The sequence below is a fragment of the Patella vulgata genome, chromosome 2 (genome assembly GCF_932274485.2).
Source record: "Patella vulgata chromosome 2, xgPatVulg1.2, whole genome shotgun sequence".
Classification (NCBI taxonomy): domain Eukaryota; kingdom Metazoa; phylum Mollusca; class Gastropoda; family Patellidae; genus Patella; species Patella vulgata.
Window position 1 is genome coordinate 75,711,727 of NC_065880.2, and position 23,763 is coordinate 75,735,489.

Consider the following 23,763-nt stretch of genomic DNA (forward strand, 5'->3'; position numbering starts at 1 on the left):
TGGAATGTGCCCAAAAACAAATTTGTCTGGGAAACATAACCATAGACAGCAGCTTATCATAAGGATAAACTTCGCTGTTGACCAAATTTGATAATGATACTTTATGCCTTCCATAAATCTATCTCTAATGACAGTGTATATATAGCCTTGAAGGGTCCCTAATACCGAAGAGATAAATGTTATATGCAAATGCCGCTGCCATGACAAAATTCGTCATCTAGTGTAGGCAAAATAAATAAAATTAGCCATAGCTTAGTCTGAAAATGCTCTATGCGCCACTACATACGTCTATATATGACGAGACGTTCAATTCGTTTGTCGATTCACATCTAGGTCGTTCCGGATGAATAAATCCTAGTTAAATAAAACAGGATTAATAATAATATAACTCCATACGTATATGTATTTGTATTACAAAGAAAATACGTCTGTATTCAGTGTTTACATTATTGTGTTGGGTTTATTGGAGGGGACCAAGGGCTTATACTAAATTGACTTTGAACAACTATGGTGGTATAACTCTTCAGCTTCAATATTGTGTATTATTTACCAGAGAAGAACCCTGTATTCAGGTTCTGATTAGTGTTGAGTTTATTCAACGTGTTGGCTTTATTCGTGGGTACACCGAGCTTAACCTGCAGCAATCCTCGTACCGGAAGGTAGCTTTAACGTCCTTTAAATTGTGTCCAGCTTCAGTGTATTGTATATATATATTAGAACAGACTTCTGTATTCATGTGTGTGAAAAAGTTGTATTTAAGGCCCGCTTCCACTGAAAGTGATATCACCGATAATGTGAACATTCATGTTACGAGTAGTGTTTAAAATACTCAAACAGTGTACTGGATTAAATCGAGTGGTCCCCACAACGTGTCTTATGGTAAACCTCTAACCGCTTTGATTTAACTAACAACTTAAAAGCAATATTACACCCCAGCTTTTGGGTATTCTGTATCCATGGAATCATTTGATTGAACAACAGACAGAATAAAAGAGCATGAACCGATAAATGAAAATTGAGTGAGTATTTGGAATTTTCACTTATTTGTCATTTAAAAGAATCCAATAAGCGTGTTAATTTGAAGGCTCCTTTATTAAATATTGTTTGTTTATTAAATTAATATTGTTTGTTTATAAAAAGGCCCATGTAGTAACTAGTGTTTGTTTATAAAAAGGTCCCTTTATTAAATACGGTTTGTTTATACAAATAACAGATGACTGAACAAGTTTGTCAAAGTGTTCATTCATGTCGTGGTCAAAGGTCAAACTTAACATACTGTTTGAGCCATTTACTGTATAAATCGGAGAATTACTGATGAATAACCAATTCGAAAATCCTTAAACCCTTATTACCACAAAACAGGTTGGGTACGTTCATGGCATGATTTGTTATTTATTTATTCTTCAAGTAAAGGTTACAACACGACAACAAACAATATATAGATATGTATATGACATAAGAACCATGTACTGCATTGTATGATTGAGGAAGTGACATGAGATGAGAATAGAGAAGTATGACAGGTAATAAGGTGTCATAAAGAGCCATTTACTTAGGATAACCCATAAAGTCGGACGCATATATAACACCCGTTGCATATTTCCAATGGGATCCAAAGTTGTCAAGGTCGCGTCAAGTCATCATTAGGAAACACAACTTAATATATATGTCATCACAGCAATGTATCACAAATAATTAAATATATTTATATCTCCATGTTATACATCAATCAATTTTATTAATTGTAGATAAACAAGCGTGTAGGCCTATCACATATTAATATTGACAATAAATACCTCTTGGCTGCAGTTTTAAAGCTGTATAGTTCACTAAAGATTTCATATCATTCGGAGAGAGAGAGAGAGAAATGGGGTTTAACGTCCACTCGACACAAACTAGGTCATTTCGGGACTAACATATGGTTTAATTTTCTTTCAATAATTCGCTCGCGCGTAGGGGTCTTTAGCAGTGGGAGGAAACCGGAGGACCCGGAGAAAACCCACGAGGTTGGAGAGGCGACCCCACTCCTTGTCACGTACAACCGGGGATTCGAAACCACGCCACTCGACTCAATGACAGACTTTATGATACAGCGCGCGCACGCTAACCATTCAGCCATCCAACACCCCCATATTCGGTAAATCGTTCCATATATTTATCGCGGTATAATAAAATGACGTGAACTGATCTGATCTCTACCCGCCTATTTTGGAACAGCAAAATTGAAAAAACTAGATCTTGTGCCGTATTGATGAGTATCTTTAACACATTTGGGGATTTTGATTTAACTTATGATGGACAATTATTATGAAAAATCTTATTTACATGATTTAGTTTTAACTGTTTAACTTGGTTTTCAATATAGAGTATTGTGAAATCTGAATATGAAACATGATCTCTACGTCCAAGCCCATGTACAAATCTAAGAACCTTATTTTGAACTTTGTAGTTTATTTTTAAGGGAATGAATCACACCAGACTACCAAGTTGAACAGGCATAATCAAAGTGGTATTTAATAAGTGCAGAACAGAGTAGATTTTTAGGGGTTTTTTTGTCTTTGGCATTTATTATAGCGAAACAGCAATTTTAATCTCAAGTTTGGTTTCTTAATAATATTGTCAACAGTCTCCTCACCAGACAAGTATTTGTCAAAAATATAGACCCAAATACTTTAGGCAATCCGTTGCTTTTACGGTATGGTTATTGTAGCTTATTATAAACTGTGTAACATTACTTAGTTTACGTTTTGGCCCGAAGAGAATACATTCGGTTTTACAGAGATAGAGCGACAGTTTAGCATCCATGAGCCATTGGGAACAGGAATGAAGCCCACACCTAAGCGTTTGTGAAATTATGCTGTCATCAGCGTATAAGATAAGTTTACATTCTGGGGGGATGCTGATAGCCATGTCGTTTACATAGCACAGAAATAGTAACGGTCCCAGGACACTACCATGTGGCACGCCACAGGTTATGTCACCAACATTGACTACTTGTTTCCTATGTGAAAGATGTAAACAAAACCAACCAGTAGAACGTTAAACTCCATCTCTTTTCATTTTAAAGTTTTCATATGATTCAAAGGAATGAGAATAATTTTGATTCCTGTATAGCGCTTTACCCCTACATCATTTTACACCCCAAATCGTGATAGTGCTATATACCCCCTATATCATTGTACACTCCACAACTTACTCAACAGCCATTTGTGTCGGCTATGTGTAATATATAGGACACAATCCACTCATTTACGACGATTGTATTTACATTACGCCAACACGAATACAATAATCTCGTGTTAGGCTTGAAAGATTCATGTCACATCACGCTGTGTAACACATTCCGGTCCGTTGATAGAAGAACATGACTTCTGTTATTGGCTGTGCACTTGTTAGAAATTAGTCATTATTAAAGTCGAGTGAAACGTGAGCACATCATACTTACCGCATTTTACGAAAAACTGTATGAAGAAGACTGGCTGTCAAAATCCAGTGGATAATTAATAGAAAGTTTACATACCGCAGTCAATGGATTAATTGGATTTTTGACAAAAGGAACAACTCGTATTTAATAGGTTTGTATTTATATCGTTAAATTGGAGCCGCGGCGGATCAGTGAGGAGTAAGATGCTGTCTTGGGTTCTCTAACCAGGAGGTCCCGGGTTCGCTCCCTGTGTTGGCTAAAAAAGTTCCTCGGGATTTTCCAGCGTCGATTCCCCAAGTCAGTAGTACAGGACGGAGGACCTAACCAGGAACAGTGTCTAGTAGTTTGGATTGGACGAAAAGCAGATCTCGTGTACACATTAGCGTGCACGTAAAAGAACCCTTGACAGTTGGAATTCGTAATTAGAGTGGGCCGTAGGCAAAATTTCCCTCATAGCACAATGTATGGCTTATATGCCCGTCTTCATTAGCCTAATCCGTGCAGAAAAGTAGGACATTAAACCCCATTTATTTTTGTTTCATATTTCTTAACAAACAGTCAATATCTAGAGCAATGTGTATGTTGGATAAACTTTATGAAAGAAGATAACAAACAGATGCGTCTTAGATTAAGTGACTAAAGATGGCTAGTTTAGATAATTCTTTCTATTCTTACATGTTATCTATTTCTTGGGGGGGGCGGCGAATTGTTAGCACGCGCGCGCTGTATCATACGGTCTGTCATTGAGTCAACAGGGGGGGGGGGGGGGTCGATTCCCCGGTTGTACGTGACATGGAGTAGGGTCGCCTGTCCAACCTCGTGGGTTTTCTCCGAGTCATCCGGTTTCTTCCCACTGCTAAAGACCCCTATGCGCAAACGAATTATTGAAATAAAATTGAACCATGTGTTAGTCCCGAAATGACCTAGTTTGTGTCGTGTGAACGTTAAACCCCATTTCTCTCTCTCTCTCTCTCTCTCTCTCTCTCTCTCTCTCTTTCTCTCTCATTTATATGGATTATATAACTGCTAAATTTACCTACTGTGGGTCATTTTGTCTGACTTCAAATTTTATATAAATTATTATTTCGACATTTATTCACATTAATTAACTCTCTAGTTCATCCGATGGCAGATATTTAAGTTGATTTGAACACCCACGATATTTTCAAAGTTAACGATAACATTAATCCTCGAAAATAAACGATCTACATCACATATTCGCACAGAATAAACTAATTTGAATGAAATGTTGAATATAATTTTTAATTTTTCATTATCTATCTTTGAACTGTTATAGCAAGAACGAACAGCTCTATCTAAAACTTACATAATGGATATTTGAGATATAACGGTGTAACGAATATTTATTGCGTATTTTAATACTTAAAAGCATTAATCATGTGTGATTTATATATAGAAATGAAATGAAATGGGGTTTAACGTCCTACTGTTCTGCTCCGAACTGGGCTAATGAAGACGGACATACGCCATACAGTGTGCTATGAGGGAAATTTTGCCCGGACAGCGGCACTACGGTCTACTCTTATATCGAATTCCAACTGTCAAGGGATCTTTTACGTGCACGCCAATGTGTTCACGGAACCTCGGTTTTTTGACCCATCCGAACGACTAGACAGCTGTCCGTGTCAGGCACCACGCCGGAAATTTATATAAAGTCAGTGGTGAACAGTACATCAAATTTCAACTGTCAGGGGACCTCGGCTTTTCGTTCCACTCGAAAAACTAGACCCACCCTCCCGAACCACTGACAATGGGAATCCAGGCTAGAGAAGAATCTTTGACACACTGCATGGCGTATGCTCGTCTATATTATCCAGGTTTGTGCAGAAATATTGAATGTTAAACCCCATTTCATTTCATTTCTATATTAATTGGCTTGATTCATCATTTGTATAGGTTTATATACGTGTTATACTATTGGCATAATCAATATTATCTTAATTAGTAATCGTATGATTTTTATCAGCATTGTTAGATTTAATATACATGTATTGTTGGTGTGTTTATATTATATATCAGCTAGTGTTAGTATGAATTATCTATCAGCATAGGTCAGTCATGTCAATGTCCATTATTATGTATACAAATTTATAACGATCTATATTTACTTTAGGCGGTGTTGTATATTACTATTAGCGATTAGCGACATTGTGTTTGAATGGATTTTATATACCGTTGTTGTCCGTATCTTACGCTTGTGATGTTCGAAACTGTATTATTGAGATGTGATATGAATGCCTGGCTAAATCTATTTGTTAAGGTCAGTTCAATATTTGTCAAGGTCGTTGAGATGTAAATAAGGTTAGGGCATGTGATTGTTGGCGAGATTGTTGTTTAAGTTAAGCTAACCATTGGGACTAGGTCCGCCGTTAGGGTTGGTTTTTTTTGTTGGTGGGGGTGGGGGTGGGAGGGCAACGAACATTGCCGGATTAAGTAAATGGGGCCCAAGCCCAGCACCCTCCCAAGGTTTTATTGAAACTGTATATCTGACTAGAGTCACCTTACCATAGTAGAACACAAAGTTGATTTAATCGTTTCAAATGATATATCACCATACAATTTATGTATTAGAACTTTCTATGGTGTGGACCTAAACGTAGTGGGTCCGTGTGCAGGTGTGCCAGGGGTAATCCGCCATTGGGGGTAGAAGGGGTGCTGCAAGTATTTGTTGAACTTTTGCTAATGCCAGGTCCCCAATGCCATGCGATGCGTTACGATAGGATTATCCCTATTGAGTAAACGGTCTGCTACGTGCAGATACGTTCGGATACGTTTCGATACGATCAACACGGTTGCTACGACTTCAATATATGATAAGACAGAACTGATCACCACGATTACTCCACGATTAAATCAACGATCCTAATCGTAGAGCAATTTAATCGTGATAGTGGAAACCTAGCATAACGGCGTAATATAGTCTGGGTCTGACCCTGGTTTAGCGAATTTATATATCTTTGTTTCTACAATATTACGAACAGATAGTGTCTCGGTGCTGTTTCTAGAGAAATGAAATGAAATGAAATGGGGTTTAACGTCCTACTGTTCTGCTCCTATACTGGGCCAATGAAGACGGGCATACGCCATACAGTGTGCTATGAGGGAAATTTTGCCCGGGCAGCGCAACACTATCGCCTACTCTTATATCGAATTCCAACTGCCAAGGGATCTTTTACGTGCATTCTAATGTATACACGAGACCTCGGTTTTTCGTCTCATCCGAAGGACTAGACAGCTGTCCTTGTCAGGCCCTCCGTCCTGCATCACTGACAAGGGGGAACCACGCCGGAAAATCTGGATGAACTTTCTCGGCCAATGCAGGGATCGAACACCCGACCTCCAGGCTAGCGAGCCAGCGTCTTACCCACTTAACCATGTTTCTAGAGAGTTTAGCTTATTTCAGCACTAACAACGATAGCTCAGATAAATAGTTAAAATTGTACTTTTAATAAACGGGTGCTCAAACCTGGCTAACGGTCATAGTAACGAGATAGGGTATCGCTAGGCGAGCCGATCGCCCGACTAAAGTTACAGTAGAATACAGAACATACAGGAAACAGATGTTTCCAAACAAAAATTGATATGGACATCGCAAGAACGCGTGTTATCTATAATTACGTCATATATTATGCCGTTACAGTTAACTGACTTGAAAGATTAGAGAGATATAATTCGGACATTGGTCAGTTTCTACTTTAACTAAAATTAAATAATTATATAAACTACATACAAAGTTACACAATATTTCTTGATAGAATTGTCCATTTGACACGTATCAAATCTGATTATTATAAAAGCGTCATAATCGTGTAGTAAATTAATAAAGAAATGAACCATTTAACAAGAGTTATGATTTGTGTATTTGCGTGAAAGCGTCGAGGTAACAATCGTTGAAACGCCACTTAAATTGTTCTTCATTGAGTAAGACGCTGGGTCGCTATCCCACAGGTCTTGTGTTCGCTCGCGGTGTTTCTTTGGATTTTCTGACCCGATTTCTTGCAGCCTGTCTCCTTGAGAGACACAAGGAGAGCTAGCTTCTCGTGTGCTGATCTAATGGCAATCGGTTGTGCGAACATTGAGATAATTAAACGGCGGAAAAAGAAGTTGGAATAGAATAATCCAAGAATTTACTTAGGATTCGAAATTTATGGTAAACGGACAACAACTAAAGATAGATATACGCTGAAACAGGATCTCTAGCAATCATGTCACGTGATAAACAATGATGATAAAAATAGATTCTCGTAACATGGTGTAGTTTCCATCAGATTAAAATGTCTCGAGAGGGATTTTGATATATAAATTAGTTTGAGTACGTGCATAGTCCTAACACGTTTGTACGGGGGAGTGGGGTGGCATCTTTAAATTATTTAGAAATATGTATTTCTATATGTTTGTATGTTTCTTGTAGGTGAAAGACCAAAGCTATAGATTTCTATATACCAACAGATCAATGAGCAGTTAATCAGCTGAGAGGGTGAACATCAGGTATGTTTAATTAAATGACATGTTCCGTAATTCCGGCTGTGATTGGTCGAATATACAGAATCAACCAATCAGTCGGGTTCTTGAAATAATAATAAAATAATTTTGTAGGGTAGTGTTACATATCGTTTATAATAGCAGTTAACCTGTCACGAGAGAGAGAGAGAGAGAGAGAGAGAGAGTTTAGCAGTAGGGGGTATCCAGTGGGACTGGGATCCAAACATCGCCACTTGACTCAATGACAAACATTTTTATCATCTTGTTTGCCAAAGATAAATCGGAAATCATAACACACAACATTGTATTATCTATGTACGTTTTATCTTTCAGATCCTCAATACAGCCATGATGAATAACTCTACGTCATTTCCGTATAACAGCAGTGGCACCATCAACGTGACGTTAAATTTCACGGAAGAAGAACGATGGCAGTATTTGATGCTGTTAGATAATGCCTATTCCTTAAAAGTTCTAGCAGGGATGATATTTCTAGGAATATTAGCAATGATCGGTTTCTTTGGCAACACTTTAGTTCTCATTGTCTACATTAAAAACTTTCAAAAGAGCACATCGAGAATATTTATATTAGCCCTGGCAGCATTTGATTTAGTGAATAACATCGTCGCCACACCAGGAGAGATAATCAACATGAGATATTCGTACAGATTTGAAAGTGTTGAATTGTGTAAAATGATCAAACTGGCCAAATACCTGAGTCTGATAGGATCTGTGTTTACACTGGTCGCCATAAGTATCGATAGACATAGAAAGATCTGTCATCCATTTAAAAGACAAATAACAGAAAAACACGCCACCATTATTGTAGCCGTAGTTGCCGTAGCTTCGTTTGTTTTAACGCTACCTTCTCTAATTGTTCACAGCGCCGAGGATGTTGAAACGGATATACCAGGATTAACCGGTAAAAAATGTGCTTTTGAAGATTCATATGATGGAATACTCCACAACGTGTACTTTGTAGGACTCCCGGCAGTAATGTTCATCGCCTGTTTCGCTATTTTGTGTGTGTTGTATATTTTGGTTGGCAGGCAGATTTTTCATCAAGTGAAGTACACTAATAAACTAAATACGAAACCGGCGGCTGACTCTATGGACATGGACGGTGTCGAGTCGCGGCTCTCTCCCCCGGAATCGATGGGATCTACTACCGGGTTAAATTTAAGGGATGTAACTCCTGCTAAGATCAGAAAACCCGTCGGATTATCTAAAAATCGTACAACTCTGATGTTGTTATCTATCACTATTGTTTTTATTGCTAGTTTCGTTCCTTATCTGATTATCGCCATTTTGAAGTGGGTGATGTCAGATTTTAAACAGAACTTGGGATTTACGGGCTATCAGTTTTATTCTGTGTTTTTAAGATCGTATTTCATGAATTCATCAGCTAATCCAGTAGTGTACAGTTACTGGAACAAGAGATTTCGACAAGGATGCGTTCGATTACTTACCCCATGGAGGAAGAGAAAAACTGTGGTCTTTTAAATCAAATCACCCCGGAGGATTGTATGTTTTATGACAGCTTACATGTTAGACGTTCATAACGCAAATAGTGTAAATTTAGAGTACGAAACTCAAACAACAAAGATATACAATTTTAATAGCAGCGAGAGACCTCGATTCGTATCCTAAATCGACACCTTTATGTGATGTGGTGCTTAGAGGATAGGGAAGGCCCCAGATTAAGTCACATTGAGATAAGGGTGAGATAAGTAAGGGGATGTTCCAGAATTATATACCCCCAACCTAAGAAAAAAATTCTTTAGAATCGCGTGAATAAGAGAGATGATAGTGGTAATAAGCATGCACTAGACAATATCTCAATTAACGAATCATATTCACAGTGTTTGATTACGTCATTATTCAACACACGTCACAATATTTATCGGGACTGACCGAATTGTGATAAAACTGAATTCCGTGGCACTCTCTTCACATTCTATCAATTCGGAAAGTACTGGAGTGATACTCGAGCATCGCTATTGTGAATATCCCAAAAATGCGAACCGCAGTTTACTTTAAAATCCATGTTCGTGACGGTTTGAGTGTACATATCTTTCACGACGATCCAGTTTTCTACCTGCGGGGATTGACATACAACTTATGTGTGGTTGGTGTTGTAATCGAGTCCCCCATTCTTAACTGTATAGACAAAAAAAAAATTATGTGAGGTTAACGTTGAAATACAGTCCCACATACCTCACTGTATAGAAAAAAAAAACATTATGTAATCCAGTCCCCCATTCTTAACTGTATAGACAAAAAAAAATTATGTGAGGTTAACGTTGAAATACATTCCCACATACCCCACTGTATAGAAAAAAAAACATTATGGTCGTATGAACTCCAAGATTACAAAGAATAACACTCTAATGTACAGACTCTTGAATGTAAATACAAGACTACACGCTGGAACTACCGGTCAGTCAAACTCGCACAGACCATAGAGTGTAACTAAAATATTTAAATTGGGATAATGAACAATCACACACTCCCAGACTCTTGAATGTAAGATAGAGGAATCTAGATTTCGATAATGAAAAACCAAATACGATCAGTATTAATTAATAATATGAATGTTTTTGTTTGTATATATATTTATTTCTGTAATATCTTTTGAAAGCAAGTTGTTTATTTTTTATATAGTGGATTACGGTTAAATTGATGAGAAACATACTCATCAGTAATGTAGCTTAAAGGATAATATTGGTGTCGGTCATTATCACACATGTGATAGAACTGATTAAACACGTTCCAAATGTAATTTAAACATGATCACTGTGTTAAAGTTATATTTGGAATGTGTTTAACCAGTTCTATCACAATGACACATGTGATAATGACTGACACCAATATTGTCCTTTCATTGAACACAAACTAGTCACTTCGGTACTAACATATCGTTTAATTTTATGATGTCAATGATTCTCTTGTCCGTAAGGATCTTATAATTATATTGTTCAATAACATCCAACGTAGATTTTTTTAGAAATAATTACATCCATATAAGTATCCGAAACATTTCGTTATTAAAACATACCCTTGAGTCATAAATATTAATGCAATTCCAGTCATCATCTGCTTGTCTTATTATAAAGCTGAAATAGGTGCTAGAATTTTAACTCTGATTAGTCAATGAAAATCCGAAGTATAATTTTTTTTTTGTATGAGAATTATATTATACCACGCCTGTTTCCACAAGGAATTGTATATATTATAAATACTTGTACATGTATTTGAATTACGTGACGGAATGCACAAACAGCTGTAAGACAAGACGCTTCCAATTTGAGAATTTCTTAAATGTAAATAAACATAATGTAGAGGTTCCTTGCTTTACAGTTATTTAACAGTGCTGTGTGTTATAACTTAAATTTCAAATCATTTAAAGTTTGCATTAGTTTCTGTTGATTTCCTCGCCATCTTTAGGGGTCTTGGTCAAATGAAATAATACTAATTTCATACACGCCTGGTCATTATTGATAGAGTTTTCTTTTGCACATGAAGATGCTTAATTATAACAATAACATAACAAGATTCTTTAAATGAAAATAGTTTAGTGATTGTCATTCATGATATATATATGTGAACATTTGGCTTATTGTGCCTTCAAAAGTAGGACGTTAAACTCCATTTCATTTCATTTTGTGCCTTTAAAAAATTAAAGACATCTGGCTTTTTTATTATTGAATACATATGGTAGTCGATGCCACTGACGTACCATATGGAGTGTTGGCTGGGGTGGGGTGGGGGTGAAGGGGTCTGCATACGAATGTGCGAAAATTTAGGCAAGCCAGTAACATAAATTTGGGCAATCATTAGTACCAAGTGTCTCATTAATATCCAAAAATATTCATATTCTTTAAGTTTATTGGACTAAATATGTGTCTTGTGATATTTAGGCAAGGTCCGAGACATTCGTGTCGCCGAGTATGTGCCCACCACCCCTCCCGTATTAAACAGACGAGCGTGCCAGTGGTTTACACACTGTATGGGTAAATAGTTCGTGGCATGTTCTTCGCGCAATTTGTATGTTTCAGGTTGTAATAACTATATGATGTTGTTGTCTTTAAGACTGATGTTTCACTGGATATTGAACTACACCCCAATGAAATATTTCACACGTGTATCCTTCTATAAAAACTAGGGTGTGGTCACTGTTGGCTGTTTGGTCGTATATTGAATTGTCAAGAAGCTTCTTAAAATAAAATAAGACTCTTTTTGCTTGTGATCTCTTTAACTTTGAATAGTCAAGCGGCAAGAACTCTCGGCTGCAATCTTCTGGATTTGGCTTTTTTAAGCGTGCACGTTAAAAAAAGCTTTGCATTTGGAATTGGGCGAAGAGGAGGTGGAAAAGCGGGTTTCCCGCCCCCAACACCCATGCATTGTACATATCAACATAGAATTAATAAAAACCTGGGCGGACGTAGTGGCCTAAGCAGTGCATGAAAAGGGCTGCTTTTCTGTCTGGGCAGTTTTTCAGCCCCCGCGAGTTCGAGAAGAAGACGTGCAGTTCAGTTGATAGGACAAATCCTGAATGATTAGGACTTATCCATAGACAAAAATCTCTGTAACCGCTGACATGAAAATGTTTATCCTATAGATAAAACACCTCATGATAAATTCTATAGTGTGACTGGGCCTTAAGTTAAGTTCCATGTGGCAAGATTGTCAACAGTTAAGATGAATACGTGACATCATGGTGGACGAGGCAGAGTTGGCATTGATATTTTATTGGTCGAATTTTGGCTTGTTTGCTAACTTTACATGGACGCCAGTCGATTTAATTTATAATCATATAAACTAAATATTCGATACATGCACATTTTAATGGAGTGTTCGTGCCAAATGCATCTGAAATGAACGTTTAATCTTTGTCATGTCAAGTATTAGATTATAATATTAAAGCATCGGAAATTGACGTTTAATCTTTGTCATGTCAAGTATTAGATTATAATATTAAAGCATCGGAAATTGACGTTTAATCTTTGTCATGCAAAGCATTAGATTATAGTATTAAATATGCATTATGTAAAAGCTAAATCTACATATAGATGGGGTCTGGCTTCAAAGGTTATATATATTATTATTTAAACATGTATAAATATGACAAGCCCATAATAAACTTTCTGGGCCATCGGGTGGCTCCGATTTGAAGTAGATCAGAACAAATGCATCTTTAAGTATTTTTATAATAAAATAAATACTCAGTCTTAAAGTATTAATTATTTTTATATCGCCTGATTATAGTAATCCTGTAATTATTCTACTGCTTTGTTTTCAACATAATAAAATAAATATTTGTTTTTAATTATTGTTCTCTTTATTTCCTAAAGCGTAGTACAGAGAGAGAGAGAGAGAGAGAGAGAGAGAGAGAGAGAGAGATTATCGGTATTATAGATTGGAATATGACTAATATGAGTCTTGAAGATTTTTGTCTGAATGTTATCCCTTGGTGTTCAATAATATAACAAAACATTACAATGTTAGCCCTGATTTTTGTGTAGCCCCATCCCCCAACTCCACGAAATACATCCAGGCTCGTACGTCACTGCCAGTTAGGGGGTTGGATGGCCGAACGGTTAGCACGTGGGCGCTGTATCATAAAGCCTGTCATTGAATCAACTGGCGTGGTTTCGAATCCTTGGTTGTACGTGACAAGGAGTAGGGTCGCCTGTCCAACCTCGTTGGTTTTCTCCGGGTCCTCCGGTTTCCTCCCACTGCTAAAAACCCCTACACGCAAGCGAATTATTGAAATAAAATTAAACCATGTTAGTCCCGAAGTGACCTGATTTGTGTTGAGTGGACGTCAAACCCCATTCCTCTCTCTCTCTCCCTGCCTGAACAATGAATCACTCAGTGAGAAAATGTCGAGGCTGATATCCTTCTTGTTGTCAAATAGTTGCAACAGAGTAATCTCCCATTATGTTCTTCCGCGTCTACACTTTTATAGGGCGTTTCGTAACTGTTAAAACAAATACAATTTGTTTAATGGGGTATAAGGTCCTACTATTTTTGCACCGACTGAGTTAATGAAGACGGGCTTGCTTACGCCATACATTATTCTATGACGGAAATTTTGCTCGAACAGCTCCACTACGGCCCACTCTTAAATTATTCCGAATTCCATCTGTCAAGACCTCCTGGCTAGCGAGCTAGCGTCTTACTCAGCCACCACTGCTACTTAAAAAAATTCAAGATCTAGAATCATTATATATAATTCCTATTCCAGTGTTTGAATTGGGAAGGAAAGAGAACAACACAATCCTACAACAGGTGGATACATGTACAATACAATATGCAAATAACTATAGCTCCCAAGATTATTACGGGTATGAGACGTGGTATATCTATCTTTTGATCCAATAATTTTCATGGGAGCTAGTTTCCTTTAACAGTGGGGGTAACGGGAAGCTCAGGCGAAATGCCAAGAGTTTCACATCCGCTTACCATATACTAGGTCATTTCGGGACTAGCATATGGTTAAATTTTATTGCAATAATTTGCTTGCACGTATACAGGAATACAGGCGTCTTTAGCAGCGGGAGAAAACCAGAGGACCCGCGGCCCTACCCCTTGTCATGTGAGCTAGCTGGGAATCCAAAGCATGCTAGCTGACTTAATTCCAGACCTTATGATTTAAAGCCCACCCTTTCCAAATGATCACAAAGGGAATAACGCAAGCTTAACAATTCTAATGGTTCGTCTGTGTCCACATTCGGTTTCTATGTATACGCATTGAAAGTAAAATCGATATATTTGTATTCGACCTATTGAAATATTCAATAACTGCTATGACACCTGTTACAATAATAGTCCAGCTTTACCAGACAGATATATTATATATGCATACAATAACACCGAAATAGACTTGATTAAAATGACAAATAACAGCTGTAGTTAGTCATTTTAACGTACATGTATACCTATATATTTTAGTAAATGCATGTGTGGTATTTATTTTGATTCTGTCATCTTTGGATAAACTATTGTAGATTCGCTGAGGTTTTCTAGTGGGTGAAATTTGAAATGTGTGGATAAAGTCTAGTAAATTACTATAAACATTGCAGTACACGCCAAACACAGCTAGAACTAACGGTAAGATAGAGGAATATAGATTCCGATAATGAACAACCATCCACGCCCAGTATTAATTAATAATATGATTTTTTTGTTTCTATGTATATTTATTTATTTCTGTAATTTCTTTCAAAAGCAAGTTGTTCATTATTTATATAGTAGATTACGGTTAAATTGACGACAAACATACTCATCAGTAATATAGCTTACTTAATTGGAAATTGAGTTTAACGTCCACTGAACACAAACTAGATCACCTCGGTACTAACATATCATTCAAATTTTATGTCAGTTATTCTCTTGTGCGTAGGGATCTTAAGAATTATATTGTTCAACAACATCCCACGCCAAACACAACTAGAACTAACGGTAAGAACACATCACTGAGAATACAAATATTCCAAGGGAAAGTCTAAAATTTGAAACGCAAAAAAAAGAGAAACTGAACATATTATAGTCAATCTGTAACTGACCATATGTGTATAGGTATTGTGGAATTAAAATATTTTTTTTATGTGACTATCGCCTTATAATTAATACCAGTGGTAGTGTCATAAATGTAGTAGTAGTAGTAGTAGCAGTAGTAGTAGTAGCAGCAGTAGTAGCAGTAGTAGCAATTTGATTTATAATATTGCAACATTATTTAATACAAGTAGTAGTGGTAGTAGTAGCAGAAGCTAATAGTAGTTGGTAGTTAAGTTTACTACCATTACAACATTACTATACTGTATACTATTAGTTGATAGTGTTGTATACATTTATTACTTTTACAACATTAGTATACTGTATACTTAACATTACTATACTGTATACTCAATAACTAGATACTATACTAAATAATAATATACTGTATACTCAACATTAATATACTGTATGCTATACTGTATACTTAACATCACTATACTACTGTATACTCAACATTACTATACTGTATACTCAACATTACTATATTGTATACTATACTAAATACTCAACAAAAATATACTGGATACTATACTGTATACTTAACAATAATATACTGTATACTCAACATTAATATACTGGAACCTATTAGTTGACTGTATTGTTAGAAGTACTATCATTGGTGCCATTTTATTCAACAAACATTTGTTATAATTCAAAGAAAACATAAAAAACTAATCGTTTTTTTTTTTAGCAAAGATGGTAAGAAGTATTAGTGGTAACGACTACTTGTCTAGAGACTACAGCCAACACGACGATACTATATCATTAGATTCTGATAACAGATTTTGTGAATGGAGTTTCTGGGCCAAATATTTCCTGTTTGGTTTTAATTTCCTAGTATGGGTAAGTGGAGAAAGTACGAATCCTTTGGTGGCTCAGTGAGTAAGACGTTGGCTCGCTAACCCGGGGGTTCCGTATTTGATCCTGGTATTTGCCGATACAGTTTATGTGGATTGTCTGGGGTGGTTCACATGGCTGAGTGGTGCAGGACTCGGCAAAGCGTACACGCTTTCGGTTGGGACGAAACCACGAGGGCCCGTGTACAGTTCAAGTTCGAATTAAGGGCAAAATTCCCCTCATAGCTAATTGCGTGTCGTGTGTCCGTCTTCATTAGCCCATTAGCCCAGTCAGTGCAGAAACGTTTGACGGTAGACACCATTTCATTTCCGCCGCTTTTGTACACAGTTATTAAATCTTCAGCGATCGAACACGCAAATATGAATTATCTCCCTTTCATTGGCTATCTTAGGAAGGTATTTTACCAGTGTCATTTCCCAGTCTTGGCGCTGCTTGCATGATACAAATTTTAGTCACGCAGAAAATTTTCCGCATAGCACACCACATGGCGCATGTCTATTTTCATTAACCAGGACGTAAAACCACATTTCATATCATACAATATTATATTGTCACTCATTCTACATTACAGGTGGCAGGATGTGTTTTAATGGGTGTAGGAATCTGGGCCCGTTTACAGAAACAGGGATTAGATCCTCTAGATCATCTAGTCACAGATCCCGCTTACATCATGATAGGAGTCGGAGCTGCAATGTTCATCGTTAGTTTCTTTGGGTGCATCGGTGCACTGAGAGAAAACTTAACGTTCTTAAAAATAGTAAGTGTAGATAATTATATAATACCTGTTTGAATAGTTTACCGATATTCCATTGCTTTTTTGTTGGGCGGGGTCGGGAAGGAATAAAGAGTCTGGTCGTTTGTATCGGACCCACTCGTGTACTCTTTGGCGCACACGTAAAAGAGTTCATGTCAGTGGGAATTCGATGATAAGTAGACAAAACCAGTGCCATCAGGTCAAAATATCCCTTGCAGCATATACGCATGACCTGTATTAGATTTGTTGGAACAGATAAGATGTGTACCGCGTGTATCGTGAGAGTCGAGTGTACTCTAATGAAACACCACCCAACCCATATTAAAGCCATAACAAATTACAGGTGAAGTTATTACACATGACACAATTATAGAATACATGTTACTTAAAAGATTTATTTCTGACGATGTTCAGTCGAGGGTTCTCTCGTCTTTACCAAGCAAAGAATGAAAACCATGGCGTGAAATAGCTTTATTTAACGTCCCTTTCCACCGAAGTGATGTCGCAGATAAGTGACAACTTGTAGGGTGACCCGTGCACTCTACAGAAAGTTGGTCTCGACACGGCTCAATGTGCACGCTTCAGTTGCGTGTCTCGAACTGATTTCTGACTATCCCGCACACTCTTTGAGTCGATAAATAGCCATATAATTGTGTGAAACTGATTTGAGGCTTGGCATATATATAAATATTGTGGCGTAATTGTCGAGATATTTGGAGATATTTATTTAGGGTGGGTCACCCTAAGTACATAATAATATATACAAAATATGGAACATTGAAAACATTGATGAACAATGAGAAATTATCATTTAGAAACCATCAAAAGCGGTGGCAAGCCATAAGGGTTGGGTAGTAATGAACTATATACAAAGAACGCATGATAATGACAGCTAAATTAGGTAGATATGTGTCATATGATAATGATATAATGGTGAGTGTGTGAAGAATTCATAGATTATTCGATATTGAATCCAATGAAGCATTGAAAAAAAAAAGATATGATGAAATGGATGTTGATGAAACTTGTACCCCAAAATATGTATATTTAAGATATATATATATAAAAAAAAATATTTCAGAAATATATAAAAAAAAATATTTCAGAAATATATAAAAAAAATATTTCAGAAATATATAAAAAAAATATTTCAGAAATATATAAAAAAAATATTTCAGAAATATATAAAAAAATATTTCAGAAATATATAAAAAAATATTTCAGAAATATATAAAAAAATATTTCAGAAATATATAAAAATATTTCAGAAATATATAAAAAATATTTCAGAAATATATAAAAAATATTTCAGAAATATATAAAAAATATTTCAGAAATATAAAAAAGAAATATAAAGTATTTAGGAAATATAACAATATTGGGTATTTATGAAATATTTAAGTAAATACTGGATAAAGTAAAGTACTACTCTAGTAAGAGATTATACCGAATGATATGTTGATATGTTGGGTGAAGTTGATAAAACGATACGCTGTGAGAATAACTATTTTATATAGAGTTTAAATACACAACCAAAGTTAACGTACTTGTCCAAATATCATTTAAATCGATGAAATTCAACTAAAGTTATTATTACTCTTGTAAAGACTACGTTGGAATCTTGATCATACCACTATCTTTAGGTGTCTTAGAAGACAAAGTCATAATGGTAATTGTGCTGGCTTTTTGGCATGGTGCTCAAAATCGAGAAACATTCCCGTACACAATATCGTCTACGTAAAACAACCATCGAGGATTGGTAATCGAAGAATGTGCCCGGGCAAAATTCTCCTGAATAGTAAACGTAACCATTGATTCGCCTGTTAAACTTTGTGAATTTTCTTAGGATCCCCCCCCCCGTCTGTTCTGCTCCGACTGGTCTAATACAGTGTGCTATGAGGGAAGGTTTGCCCAAACAGCGGCACTACAGCCTACTCTTATATCGAATTCCAACTGGGGCCCCGGTTTTTAGTACCATCCGAACGACTAGACAGATGTCCTTGTCAGGTCCTCCGTCCTGCACCACTGACAAATGGAAACCACGCCGGAAAACCAGGAGCGAACCTGCGACCTTCAGACTAGCGAGCTAACGTCTTAACCACTTAGCCACTGTGGCTCCTGGCATATTAATAACTATTTGAAATACATGAATACATTGTCATGGAGATGGTATTGAAAAAATAGAATAGCATGTTATAAATTACTAAATATGTAAAACCAGCTATCTTTATTCAATTGAATATTTTTTACAAAGTTAGAACCTAATAAAGCATGCAGTTTCTTTAATTTTAATATCATACTATTATAATGGAAACAGATTTATATTCAAAATGTTCTGGCACCTAAATTCAATATTATCATTAAATTTTAACAGTTGTTCAAAAAGTAATATTAAATTCACAAAAAGTAATATCAAATTCACAATTCATGTCTATAAAAATAAGGATTATGCATTATAGTTGATTTATTTTTTGTTTTATTCAATGTTTTCGTCGTCTTGTGAGATTGGAGAGGATTATATTTCTAGAAATGTTTTTTAAAATGAATTCCCTTATTCATCCATTATTCATCTATTGGGCAATCAGTTAAAAGCACAAATCAGTAATGGTCTGAATATATCATATTTTTTTAGGTCCGTGTCATGGACCTTATAATACATGCATTAAAAGGTCCATGCCCGAGCCAAACAATATAAATGTATAAGGCCTTCGTTATTTTCAAGTAAAAAGACTCCCTTGTTAGCAAACCACCGTCTTTCACACTGCTCCATTCATTTTTGGGACAATGGTAGTCAGTCGTCTAACTATAATTTCGTATTGTGTGAAAGTGCAAAATCGTATAGTTGAGAAGTGGCACCAGACATCGATCAGCTATATTAAGTTAGGTCCCATTTCTCGGTTTCTCGTTCCATCCGCACGACTAGACGTTGTTTCTTGACAGGTCATCCATCATGCACCACTAAGAAGGTGTGTGTGTGTGTGTGGGGGGGGGGGGGGTATAGGTTTTACCGGTTTCCAAATCCTAAAATTCAATAAAATAGTGTTTATAAAATAATCAAAAGGCGGAACCAGAGCTGAAACTTTCTTGGCTAACGTCGGAATCGAACTCGAGACTTCAATGAACCACCTTGACTAACACTTTAAAAGCTAACGATAACTCCCGATTTGCTCTTTAACCGGACTAAAACGATTCTGTTACTGATGTTGTTACATTACCTAGTTTTTGTGGTCGTCAATTGCTGCCTTCTATGACATAGATTAGATTTAAATGGCTGTCATGTGCGTCATCTGTTTTCTTTATACCAGCTATGATGTGGATGATTGTTAAGCATTAGAGCTTTGTCCAATTAAATAATGACACAAAAAGAAACAACTACAGGCAGATATTTTTGATGTAATAGATATTTTGTTGTCGTTTGAAATCGTTATCACGCTGTTATGGAGCTGTTCCGTCAATCTGACGTTGAACAATAATGTGTCTCTTTATTTGTTACATGTATATTTGTGGTACTGTATTAAAGATACATTAGTTAAGAGTTTTATAAAGAGTTGGCCATTCTTGCTATAATAATTCAAAAATATGAAATGAAATGAAATGAAATGGGGTTTAACGTCCTACTGTTCTGCTCCTAAACTGGGCTAATGAAGACGGGCATACGCCATACAGTGTGCTATGAGGGAAATTTTGCCCGGGCAGCTGCGCTACGGCCTACTCTTATATCGAATTCCAACTGCTAAGGGATCTTTTACGTGCACGCCAATATGTACACGGGACCTCGGTTTTTCGTCCCATCCGAACGACTAGACAGCTGTCCTTGTCAGGCCCTCCTTCCTGCATCACTGACAAGGGGAAACCACGCCGGAAAATCTGGATGAACTTTCTCGGCCAATGCAGGGATCGAACACCCGACCTCCAGGCTAGCGAGTCAGCGTCTTACCCACTTAGCCACGTGATCACCCAATTCAAAAATAGATGATAAAAAAAAAGAAAATGTTGTAATTTCAGTCAAATTACTTTGTTCTGAACGGAATTGTCACTGTTGGAAGTTTGGACTAGAAATAGGCATCAATTGTGTCTGCACCGTCTATGAGAATTGGCGATCGTTTGATTGACAGACGATAACTCCACCCACATATTCTCAATTATCAAGTAACATGCTCAATGGCAATGGTAGCCTCGCTTGGCGGGCCTTTCATTACCAGTTTCCGGTAGTGACATCAGCGACTAACGATAAACGTTAGCTTGGTCCGCCATTAATTGATTTAATTTTAAATGGACGACTGATATTCGTCTTGATTATTATAACATTGTGTACATAAACGGTTATCTAAGCCTGATCGAAGTCAGCGCAACTTTAATGTGACATTTACTTAATTAACGGAGTGCAGATAAAACGGTATCGCATTAAAGTCCGGCTTAATTTTTCCATGCGTCCGAAATTTTTGGGTCGATTTTGAATCCTCATGCTGATCAGTAACTGCTGTGAGAAGATCGGCAAATTTCTTTTCGGTAGCAGATTTTATATCACTATTCTTTAGGTCATTTTGTTCAAGTTCAAAATATCTGGATAAAATCCTTATGCTGTGACAAAACGATTTTCGTGGACAGACATATTTACAAGAAAATTCATAGTCCGTTATAAATGACGTATTAAGAAGTTTGTTTTTATTATCCGATAAGAATTTTTAGAAGTAGGGGAGCATGTACTGATATAGCGGATAAATACCACATTCAGCTTAACATCTCATGTTACTGACACGCTTAGGCATATTTTTTTTATGGATTTACAAGTGTTGATCGTATATACTTTTATTTTCTTCAAAAGTATCCCACCTGTCAATGATAACCTCTGCCTCATGAAGGGCTATCTGCTTAACAATAGTATGATAAGTTTTATCCTGTAGAGGGCAGGCATAGTTTCTGATAATTTATCATTACATTTGTTTTATGATACATTGATTGTATAACATTGTCGTTCATATTAAAAGTAATGTATAGAGAAGTCCTGCTCGCCATACGTAATCAAATACATTTTTGAAATTAACAAAACAGAGATGCAAAGTTTTCTTTTCGAATAATTTTTCGTTATTTATAGTCTTTAATATGAATACAATATCGATTGTTACTTTTCCTGGTCTAAATCCTCCTAGTTATTTACCAAGAAAGTTATTATTGTCTAAGTACTCTGAGGTTCGTTGATTAATAATTGCTAATAACGTTTTGTCTAAACAGCTAGCTAACGCAATACCTCTGTAATTATTAACAGTATTAATGCCTCGGGTCTTATAGATAGATATGAAGTATGAATATGTCCATGTGCCCGGAAAATGTCCTGGCGAGACAGAGGAATTAAAGAACATGAGGTAGTGGTCAATAAGGATACTAGAAAAATGCCTCAGGTCTTACAGATTGAAGAACTTGAGGTAGTGGTCAATAAGGACTCTAGACAAATGCTTAATCCCTTCGTTAACTTTCAAGCCCGGTCCGCTAGATTTATATTTCTTGAATGTAAAACGTTTCGGCCTATGGATATTTCATACTAGGATATTTCGGCCTGGGAAATTCCGTCCTAGAACTTTTCGGTAACTTTTTTTTTAGAAAGATGACGTTTCGGACAGATTTATTTGTTTGTTTTCTCCTACAGATTTTTTATTTTGCTGTGTATTTTTTTTTGTTTGTTTGGTTTTTACTGCGACAAATATATTTTATTTAAATAAGTCTGAACTCGTTGTCATCTTTGTACATGTTTGTAAGTCCTAGTGACTGGATGTGTCTCCAACTTGACTGAGTAAGATGATACAAACAGTACTGAATCTGTATTTTTGCTCCATACACTGCACCAAGAAAAAGATCTACAGAGCATTCAAAGTCTTTTATAACAGTTGATGGGTCACAACATTCACAAGTTGGCTGGGTCTTTCTTTCTAAAAGTACATACATGTACACTAATGGAACAAAAACTCCTGATACAACTACTGAGTGCCATTGCATAGTTATCGTCTATGCACCAAACATCGTAATCTGCAAGTTTTTGGGCGTGGTGTTCCCTTTAAAGGATTTACTTTCCAAACATTTTTTCATAATTTTTTTTTTAAATTGGACGTAAAATCCGTTGATGTTCTCTTTAAATGTTTTAAGAACTTACTTTACTCACTTTCAAAACATTTTTTTTTTTTTTTTTTTTTTTTTTGAAAAATTGGCCGAAACATTCATCCGTTTTGAAGTTGCCATTTGGTTTTAATCATATCGGTTTGATGGCGTTTACAATCTTTATCAAGCCACTCATTTTACTTTTCATTTTTTTGTTCGTTTTAAGTTTCATCAGTTTAAGGTCGCACTTATAAAGATATCACTAAAGCTTTCCGTAGCAACGTTTATCCTATTTAATGAGCTGCCGAGGTTTGAAAGGAGGAAAGCGGTTAAGCGGTTTACCGAGTCTAACTGTTTTAGACTAGATTTGAACGACTGATCGGAGCCCGTTGACCAAACAAAATTAGCAGCATGCAACTTGCTGTCTTTATTAATTGGATTTACAGATATGTTGACCATCTTGGTTTATTTCTCTGAGAATAGTGACCGGTCTGACCTGGACTGAACTCACAATAGATGAGACAGTCCGATCAGAAAATGCGTTAATCTGTTGTTTGTAGAAATATGCGAA

The 23,763-nt window shown here is 36.4% G+C and overlaps 2 protein-coding genes across 3 annotated transcripts in view; both read left to right on the plus strand.

Annotated features, from left to right (window-relative positions):
- Positions 1-526: 526 nt before the first annotated feature.
- On the plus strand, positions 527-13,256 carry LOC126812013 (orexin receptor type 2). Of its 2 annotated transcripts, none has more exons than XM_050538163.2 (3): positions 527-1,019; positions 7,857-7,933; positions 8,261-13,256. In XM_050538163.2, the coding sequence occupies exon 3, from the start codon at positions 8,276-8,278 to the stop codon at positions 9,428-9,430; it is 1,155 nt and encodes a 384-aa protein (XP_050394120.2). In that variant the 5' UTR covers positions 527-1,019; positions 7,857-7,933; positions 8,261-8,275; the 3' UTR covers positions 9,431-13,256. The 2 variants fall into 2 exon arrangements, with proteins under 2 accessions (XP_050394120.2, XP_050394119.2); XM_050538162.2 differs by lacking the exon at positions 527-1,019 and adding an exon at positions 3,401-3,575.
- Positions 13,257-14,854: 1,598 nt separating this feature from the next.
- LOC126811373 (tetraspanin-14) overlaps positions 14,855-23,763 on the plus strand; it is a 39,235-nt gene continuing 30,326 nt past the window's right edge. The window contains exons 1-3 of the mRNA XM_050536942.2: positions 14,855-15,043; positions 16,182-16,333; positions 16,920-17,105. Of these exons, the coding sequence (XP_050392899.2) occupies positions 16,187-16,333; positions 16,920-17,105 (333 nt within the window). The 5' untranslated portion in view covers positions 14,855-15,043; positions 16,182-16,186. The remainder of the gene's footprint in view (positions 15,044-16,181; positions 16,334-16,919; positions 17,106-23,763) is intronic.

Excerpts from the sequence above, each read along its gene's own strand:
- LOC126812013 (XM_050538163.2), top strand. The coding sequence starts at position 8,276 with ATGATGAATAACTCTACGTCATTTCCGTATAACAGCAGTGGCACCATC.